This window comes from Akebia trifoliata, chromosome 11, assembly GCF_017979445.1.
Source record: "Akebia trifoliata isolate Shusen 1 chromosome 11, ASM1797944v1, whole genome shotgun sequence".
In the NCBI taxonomy this organism is placed as follows: Eukaryota; Viridiplantae; Streptophyta; class Magnoliopsida; order Ranunculales; family Lardizabalaceae; genus Akebia; species Akebia trifoliata.
The window spans coordinates 42,501,789-42,512,066 of NC_141385.1; the positions used below are offsets into that span (position 1 = coordinate 42,501,789).

At 32.7% G+C, this 10,278-nt stretch overlaps 1 protein-coding gene across 1 annotated transcript; it reads right to left on the reverse strand.

Annotated features, from left to right (window-relative positions):
- Nucleotides 1-7,341: 7,341 nt before the first annotated feature.
- Nucleotides 7,342-10,270, reverse strand: LOC147391808 (pseudouridine-5'-phosphate glycosidase-like; the record flags this gene model as incomplete). Its single annotated transcript, XM_086459110.1, has 6 exons — nucleotides 7,342-8,048; nucleotides 8,464-8,547; nucleotides 9,482-9,567; nucleotides 9,779-9,899; nucleotides 9,998-10,043; nucleotides 10,175-10,270. Coding segments are annotated over 6 exons (456 nt in total), but the record flags the coding sequence as incomplete, so codon positions are not given.
- Between the last annotated feature and the right edge of the window lie 8 nt (nucleotides 10,271-10,278).

The following is a 10,278-nucleotide window of genomic DNA, read 5'->3' on the forward strand; positions in this document are numbered from 1 at the left end:
TATCTAAGATGAATCTGTCAGAAATATCAAGAACTGAAGGGAAAAATCAAGAGATTTTGAGAAAATATATCAAGAATTGTTAAATAAGTCAAAAAAATTATCCTAAGGATTGAAGAAGCCGAAACCAATTGATCTTCTTAGAAAAGAATTGAGCAATTTTTATTTTGACAAAATAAAAATTTTTGAGGTCAAAGTTATTTTGATAATTTTGTTTTAGTTTCTTATAAAAGAACAGTGCCAAGAAGGTATGGATACGTTTGAAAACACCTTGGCAACGACAAAAAGTCAGCCTTTATCATAAATGAGGGTATTTATGATATTTCCCTGAAGGTTTTGAATAGTATTTGAAAATAATTTCATATTGAAGACTTAGCCCACTTGACAGGTCTTTGAAAGCGATTGACAGATTTTTTCTTTTTTAAATAACTGAAATACTCTCATCTTCAATCTCTTAATCTTTTATTTTTAAATAAATAATAATTTAGATTTGAGTCGTCTATCAATGGATAGTCGAAAATTCAAATTTATATTTGAATAATCAGATATTATATTTAAAAAATTGGATATTGATTTTTCAGTGAAATTGTACTTTAATTTCATATATTACTACTCTTTAGGTTTGATAAAAATAGAATCTTTTATTATGTAAAAATTTTACCTTAGAAGTTGAAGACATGAGTTGTGCGTGCGCGTGCGCGTGTGTGTGTTGGGAGTGGTTCACTTAGTGTGTACTCAGTCAACATGACTAGTGCAAAGAATCATAGATCTTTTTCTTCGAGATACAAAGAAAAAGATCTACAATTCCGTGCACTTATCGTGTCAATAGAGTATAGACTTAGTGAAAATTTTCGAGTCAAAAAATATCTTTTGGCAAAAATTGAAGTTAAGGGCATTTCAATCATTTTACATTAATCTTTGTGAAAGAATAAATCAAATATTCCAATTCAAAAAGACTAAATTCAATTCGAATACCATCTGTTGACGCCTTAGCCGAAAGGATTCTAGATTGGGTACGATGATTTCCCTTGTGATCTAATGAACCCTGAAATCATGATACGGTTGTTAATAGAACAATCTGCATCAGATTGGAGTGGATCTAGGACTAATCCGATAAGAATCAAATTAGACTTGGAATCGATCCCAATGAGAATCATGCAGACCCTATTGGATAAGATTTTATTGGATCTCAATATTGAATCCAAATATGTAATCCACATAATTCACATATCTTTTCAAATCATGGCCTATCGGATTAGGATAGGGTAGATACCGATTCAATCCGATCCAATAAGTTATCATATTGGATCCTTAGCTGGTCCCAAATTCTTGATCTAGATCTAAAGTTATTGGATCAGACTAGATAATATTTGGGGTCTAATCCGATCCAATGAAAGTCTTGAACCATGGTCTAAACCCAAACTGATGACTTACTTATTTGGCTGTACACATCTTCGGAGGGGCTGGCAGATTACCCCACCAATTATTATGAGAAACACTTTTCTTACTAACATAGTAAGATTTCAAATCTTACTATGGGTGGTTTAGCTGAAATGGATTACCAAATTGGCAATCCAACCCCACAACCCCCTAGATTTCATGGAAAAACTCAGATCCAACAAAGAAATTCTAAAAATTAATTTTTTTGGGAGCTTGATCCAAGATGCTTTTTTTTCATGGAATTTTATCTTCTACATTCCTATGGCATCAGATCATGTTTTTGGATGCCATAAGGTAAGCTCAACAAGTCTTAGTAAGATATGAAATCTTAAGTTAATAAGGCTAGACTTATTCGTATAGTTACTCATAGTCATTTGAGTCGAGAAGCCTCCAACCCATTCGATGAAGGAGCTAGCTAACAAAAATAGCAGTGCATGCTCAACGGAAATAAAGAATTTCTTGCAAAAAGAAAGAGCGCGCTCCAGTCGGCCCTTGTCGTTAAACCACTATCCATGCATGTATTTTCTGCCTGAACTCTCGAATCTTTTGCTTTTCGAGTGGTAGTGAACAATGCTGCTTACGTTGCGAGAGATGCCCGCCCGAAAGAACCGCTCACTAGCTAGGTGGACTAGTGGGAGGGGCACCCAACCTATCTCCACCTTAAAGGAGGATAACTTTACTTTTTTTTTTCTTTTTTTTTTTTTGAGGAAAAAAGAATAAAAAACACACTAGTAAGTGGTTCGAGGATTCTAATTTTGAATACCCTCCATGGACATACCCCTTCACTTCGGTCTTGTGTGTGAGTCTATCATAAAATGATCAAAATGCCCTCTTCTCTAACCTTGTGAAACTATCCTTGATTTTCAAACAAAAAATTTATTGACTTCAAAATCTAAGATAAATTTTTTTAACCTTTGAACCTCATCAAATCTCAAATCTTGCTTTCAGAGCAGGTCTTTATCTAATCCCTACTCCTAATATATGGAAATTCATCCCCAAAACATTGGAAAACTACTTTTCATGAAGAATCTTGATCTATCCATCATATTAATTATTATTTTTATTTCTTAAATAGATATTTATTAATTTTTCAAAATTCACAGTCTCATTAATTGATCTAGGAATAATGAAAGTTTTAAGTCTTAACGTCCAAACCTCAAGTTATAATATGATTCCAGGATCACAACCCTTAACTTTAAAACTTAAATTAGTTTATAAAACTATGCAAACCACAATTAATTCAATAACTTTAAATAGAAACCTTTCTCACGGAAAAACTTTCCTTTTATAAAGTAACATTCACAAGTCAAATAAACTAGTTCAAAAAATAATTAAATGGGAAGAAATGAATTATTAATTATTAGATAAATAATAATAAACATCTAAAATCCGCTAATGGGATTAAAAGAACATAAATCCAATAAAAAAATATTATTGAATAAATTCGAAAAAGGGAAGTAATCATAAGTACTAAACCTTGATATCGAAAAAACAACATCAATCTACCAACCTTTCAAAAAATAGATCAAACATCTAAAACACATTAGTTTGATTAGAAAATAATATAAATCAGATAAAATTTCTACTATTAGTTGGACTAATTTTCAATTACCTTGAAATCAAACAAACAGAATTGGTCAACCAACCCTAGAAACCATTTATCCCATCAACATTAACAAAATATCAAAGATTGATTACCAAAGATGAATTAAGAAGATCAAAACATTGAACTAATTACGGAAACATGTATTAGACTAAGAAAAATAGATCAATCATTAATCAAATAAATTTCACAATATCAAAAAAATATTGGTTAATGTGCCTTTTAATACAGTGTCCTCTTATGACATACATTAAACTTGAGGAGGACAACATTAGAAGAACATTAAAAAAACAATTTAAATTGTTGAATTTTAAAATTTCAATTTTTGGTAGAATTTTTTAGAACATGGATCAAGCTCAAAAAAAGTAAAAAAATGGAGAATATTTTTTGGTAGAAAAATAGGATTTTAGTAATTTTAATTAAAAAATCCACTCAAGTATACCTAATACCTACGCACTATTGTAACGACGTATAGAGTAGTTGTACTACAGTAACTTACTAATTTTCTCTACAAGAACCACTCATTTTCTCGAGCATATCAACTAAATATCTCGAAGAAAATTGTGCCACCAGCCAGTTATAAATAACTAGAAAGAATGACACCTTTAAATGCAAAATCAGATGACTCCTAAAAATGACTCATGAAAAAAACACATGATCCCAACCCTTGAAATGCAAAATCCAATGGTTGAGATATATCCTTGGGATGAGTATCTCCAAGATTTTTGTTATCAAGATACTCATAAATCTGAATCATTGGATTTTGTGTTTAAAAGGTTGGGATCATGTGTTTTTTTCATGAGTCATTCTTAAGAGTCAACGGATCCTGATCATATTGTAATATAATAGTACTATATTATGTGTATCCAAATAATGCATATTTCGATGACACTTCCCAAGGATAATTCTCAATCGTTGGATTTTGTATTTACACAGTCGAGATTGTTAGTTCTTGAGTCAACGTGTATCTTTAACAATTATGGTACAATTGTCAATTGGAATGTTGTGTGACCGAAGCATCCCAATAAAAATTAAAAGAATATTTTATAAGATGGTAGTAAAAATGATTTGAAAAATTGAAAGTCGAGCAATCAATATAAATAATGTATCAAAGATTGAATAATTATAATAAAATTAAAAATGAACATAATTGTGAATGTACACAAAAATAACAAAATAAAGAAAAGTCAATTGAGATGAATTAATCATCATGAAACAAAAGCTGATTAAAGTCTTGATCATAAAGAATATATAAAAATACATTCTTCGCTTTTTCTTTTTTTCGGTGTCAGTTTTTTGAGAAAAATTGAGTTCACGGAGTGGGGATCGTACCATATGGTTGGGTCTGAATTGCTTCAAGTTTTTAGAAAATAATAACAATGAAGGGAATGATCTCTAATAACAATGATGTTGCTTCGTTCTTGAAAAGATTTCATCTTTGGTCGATTCTCTTTGTAAGAATCAGAGAGTATGATCCCTAAACCAATTCTTTACTTTCGATTTTATTCCAGAAAATTGATTATGAACCCTAGATCCAAATCTAAGTAAATTCTACAATTTTAATTATTTCGTAGAAACGAATTGTAATTTTTCGATCATCAACAATTTTAAGATGTTTCATATCTCTATAAGAATTGGACTAAATATAGGCAGATTTGAGACACGACACCCGTAGCGTACAACTAGTCAAATGTACTATTTATATCTTTGTTGCTCCACCAAATGAGAGATCCAAACAATCTACATTTATTTGTTTTTGCCATGAAATTAATCAAATTAAACATATAGACACCCCCAAATTTCATAGAAGTCCATGTTCGAAAGGAAATTTGAACAAGATTTTTCTCAAACTCAGCCTAAAATTCATTCAATGTAGACCCCAACAAAAACTCCTGAACAAGCCCAAAAATAGTAAAACGGTGCATGTATGATCTGTTAGACTGTCCAACACGTAACCCCAAGGAGTTTGCCTAGTGGCAAGCCGAGCCGTAGGTCAAGTGCTTGAAACCCCATGAAGCAATGAATTCCTTGGAGTCACCCCTTCGGGTTCAGTTGTTGACCCTCGACTCAACCAATTGTAGTTAGGACTTTTTTAGGGGACGGTGTGTGTGACCAAGAGATTAGTCTCTCCAAAAGGGTAGCGTAAGCACTAAGCATACTTGACCGACTGATGGGGATTTGATGTGAATAGTCTATAAAAAAAAAATCTATAAATAAGACTTCTTCTCTCAAGCAAATAGCCCCACGTTTCAAGCCTAGAGGTTGTGTTCCACAACTCTCAACTATCCTTTAAAGGTCAAACAGAATGAGTTAGAGTTCTAAAAAAAAAAATAAATAAATAAAAGAAGAGAAAAATCCTCCAAGAACCCAATTCAAGTAGAGATTTCACTTCTTATTAGTATAACTTCCCACACACCACAAATCTTGGCGTATTATATTCCTTTGAATCTACTCCACTGGAAATATAACCAAAATAAACATTTCTAGAAAAGAAGGTAACACATAACAAAAATAGGCCTAGTACCAATTATTGTTGAAAGACAAAGTAAGAAGGAAAAATTACTTGAAAGACCCAAGCAAAAGGATTTCTCTTAATAGTCTATTTAGTAAAACTTGCTTTTCTTAATGGTCCCTCAATCTCATCTCATGTTATAATATTTTTTGAAATACCCAAACTACCCTTTTTTCCATCTTCTTCATATATTTAGATTTTTCAATGGTGATTCCAATAATTTTTGATGACTTTTTTATTATGAATGATGAATGGAAATAATATACTTTTAATTTTGAACATTTAGATGTATTTTTTTATATATTATTTTGACGATTTATAACAAAAAATGAAGAGTGAAGCTAAGATTCAAAATTTTTTTTTTACTGTGTCAAGCTCACTACTTTCTATTTGTTGTCAAGTTCAATATTTTTATTGTCGAGCTCGCCACTTTTTATTGTTGAATTCGACAATTTAAAAAAAAAATTGTCAAACTCAAAAATAAAAAGTAGTGAGCTCGATAGTAGTAAAATCCACTGATTTTCACTTTTTGAGTTTTTCCAACTAAAATACATGGAAAGATCAGCTAAAAATTTGACATAACAACTTTTATAGATGATTTCAAAACAAAAGAACCATCCTTAATCAGTTTTCATCCAAAAACAAAATAAAAAATCCTAATACACTTTCAAAATGCTTGAAAAAATCCTTGAAAAAGATTTCTTCTTCCTTCTCTAATCCTTTTCATCGGTATAGTCTCCAAAACTCGACCGAAATGTTGAAAAGTCAATTATTTTGAACGAAAATGGTGAATTTGAATGGTTAGAGACTAATTAAAAAGAAATCCTTTTGTCGGGTCCTTTAAGTAAATTTCCCAAGAAATGCCCAACACCTTCCCTCACTTTAAAAGGAACTTTCTTACCCACAATATCTTTGGCCAAAGACAAGTTTTCCAAGTCATTCTCGAGACAAAAAGTCTGGATGATTTTCTTTTTGAATCAAAACATAACTCTTAAGTAACAATTCATAGAAATGGGTGTGAATGGTGGTGTTATAAACTTGCTTAGAAGTTGTTTTAAGTTATCGATTCAATTAGATCATTGGTTGAGCTTGTTTTCAATTGTTGAGTCTCTTAAAAAGTCATGGATTGAGTTGTGTTCAGTTATTGAGTCGTGTAAGAAGTCTTGGGAAGAGTATTATGTACTTAATTATTAAAGATGAATGAGAAGATAGAGAATTGAGTCTTCCAAATTTATTTATCTTCAAAGAGAAACTGGAGATTGACCATCTCGAACTGGTACAGGAGGTCCAATCTGCCTCAAATCAGATCACTTTTCTTATCTTCATCCATTAGATCATCGAAACTCGCACAAAAAAATATGTTAAAAAGGGTGAAAGAACATTTAAGTGGAAAAGCAAGATTGTTTTGTTTAAAGTGACTCAATTTTTTTCTTGCAACAATAAAATGAGAGATTCCAAGCAGAGAGGGAAAGAAAGAAAACCAGCAAAGCTTTTAGAAAGTAAGCAATTTTGTCCACCTCAAACCCTTTCCAACACATAGGTCTGAGTAAGGATGAGATGGCCCAAATGACCATGAAAAAGGTGGTTTCCTTGAGGCGTTTTATTAGGGGTGTGGCATGCATGATCAATAGTTTTCCTTTAGGAGAAAAGGGTTTATGTCCCATCCCATGGGATTTGGGATCCAACCCATTGATTAGATTCCAACATTTACGAGTGAAAGTCCATTAACATCTCCACAATCTTATCTTTCTTTCCACAAATCATTTTAAAGCTTTCACATCATCTACAATGAGGAGAGAAATGCCACCACACAACAAAAGGATAACATTTTTGTTAAAATAATTCATACAACACATGGTATAATCCACTGTGGACATAACCCACTTTACCATAACTCCAAAGACTGAATTTGTGAAAAGATGAAAAATCAACATTGATTACTGATCTCACTTAAAATTTATGAAATTCATCCCATACACAATGAAAACTTACCTATTCGAATAGTTTCGAATTCTACTCCTAGCTTCTGAATATATATAAATTGCTTATCGTGGGTGAGACGAATCCCATGGTTACACGCACCACCCCCTTGGAAAGTCCTACATGCAATGATGCAACTGGTTGAGTCAAGGGTCAACCAGATCCTGGAGGGTGGTACCAAGGAATTCATTGCTTCGTGGGGTTTCATCAAACACTTGAACTACCCTTCCTGAGGAGCTTATCAAGGCTCAGCTTGCCACTTGGCCAAACCCTTGGAGTTTAGCTTCTGAAGATATTACCATTCACAGAGGAAGTAAGAGGGCGAGGGGGGGGGGATACAATATATGGGGATCTAATAAGTACCTAAATGTGACTCGGACAATTTCTCGAGTCTGCACATAATTTTTTTTCTTAAAAATAAAGAAAAAAAATCATATTGAGGGTGGGATATTTATTTTGTAAAATGAGATACTACCATGTCAGAATTCCCCGCCTATGATGACGGCTCAGCACCATCTGTACAGAAAAAAGGACAAGTTTAGGTGATCAGTAGAATCTCTTGGTTGCATATGACGTATATTATAGTGTAAACCAAGGAATCAGGGTCATATACACCAAGCGAGGAGGATTTAAACCCCACTCCCACACCTCAAATCTAGTCACATAGATCTCTCATTAGAAGAAGAAGAAAAAAATCTCCTTTTAATGGATTAGTTGAGAGATATATGTAACAAGATTTGAGGTGTGGGAGTGGAGTTTAAATCCTCCTTCTGGGTGTCTACAATCTGGACACTAAATTAACAAGAACAAATCCTTCAATGAAATTTTGAATTTAGTAGTATTTGTTGTTAACCATTGACTTTGAGGATGGTTTGAATATTTTGGGATGACAGCTTCCAGCACAGAAACAAATGCCGAGAATGAAACTCACCGTCACAAGTGCGTAGTCTGAGTTTAGCAAGAGCAACAGCAATCTTTGCACCAATGAGTGCATTGTTTTTCACTAGTGCAATGTCTATGGCTTGGCTAAGAAGAACAAGGAAGTAAAGAAATATATAAAGCTCACAAAAGTTATGATAGTAAATTGCCTAAAACTAAACATTTAGACATGTTGATGGTTTTCCAAATCATTCCTAGTCTCATCCATAGTTGCAAAAAAGACTGTACACAGTAGACGTGGCAAGTGCACAGAACCATTGATCTTTTCCTTGCGTATCCCGAAGAAAAAGATCTATGGCTCTGTGCACTCACCACATCAACTGCGTACGGACTGCGTAAGTGATAGTGTCATTTTATCATGACTCAAAACAACATTTTTATTTAAAACGCATTTTGTCCCTCTAGTTTATAAAACAAGTTTAAAAAAAAAAAACCTTTTTAAAGAAACATATTCTCCTTATTTTTTTTCCAAAAAAAAAAAAACTTTTAATACATTTTATTGTCTTTGGTCTCAATCCTTAAAAGTTTTTTTTATAAAAAAACAAATGTTTTTAAACCTTTTCTTATGCTTAAACATGAACGTAGTTTGATGTGGGATCTGATAGATAATATAGGATTTGGTGATGCATAAATGTAGTTTAATTTTGATTTGATGATGTTATGATGGTTGATTTTTTTCATTAGGGTTCACTATCTTTTTTTCAAAACATATTTTGATGATTTAGACTTTTCCTAGCATCCTACAATCTATAATTATGTCTGAAAATAACCGATCAGAAAAAAAATTGTCTGAAAATATGCTATCAAGTATAAATATTGAATGGTATTTTTTTTGCTCAAAAATATGTTGAAAACTTACAATAAATGTCTAATGTGCGTGTGTTACTTTTTTCTTATAATAAATATCTAAATGATGCACCTCGCAACATACCCGACCACAGCCTACAGAATATTCTAGGTCTCTAATAAAATGTATTTTGAGCGTAATTGATTAAACAAGAAAAGGATACTTGAAGCCAGTGAGGCTCCTCCAGTGAGTTCATTCACTCTCGCGAGTAAGAAAGGTGTTTCAGCATTGCCAGTCACATTGCTGTCCCTGAGATTCCAAACCCAATTCAATAATTTTTTTTAAAGAGAGAGATTATATTGCTACACCAACTTTTGCTAAAGCCACACCAATTCATATGTAAATCACCAAGAATTAGTACACATCTTGGGGTGGCGTTAGCAAAAGTTGGTGCGGGAATAGAAGCTCTAAAAAAAGAAATATATAGTGGTTGAGTTTAAAGAGGGTCAATGGTTTCTACCTAGCTTCCTTAAGGGCACTCTGTATTGCAGACTCTATCAAGCTTCCTGAAGCAGCATGTTCTTTTGGTATTGGCACCGCGATCAAAATCCCCGTTCCAAGTCTGAGTTTCAGGTTAGCATCTATAATTTACAAAAAAAATTCAAAAGTAAATAAAATATTAAAAGATGAAGGAAGAAAAAATAAAATGAGAAAAAAGAGGGCTCTGTGTTTCACTTGCCTATGAGCCGAGCACAGTCATCTGGAGTGTCCACACGACATGGCACCTAGATTTCGAATCACAGTTCAACAATTATAAGTTAGACCAAGACACACAAAATAAATAAATAAAAATTCAATAACGATGTTATTTAGAGGAAAAAAAAAACATGGTATGAAGGAGTCCAACGATTACCACCTTGTAGCCACTCGTTTCTGTGAAAAATGCTGGAAACTCATGGGTCTTAAATGCAGCGACAGTAACTCCCCAAGTTTCCTGTATTTGGAGGTTAGAAATGATAA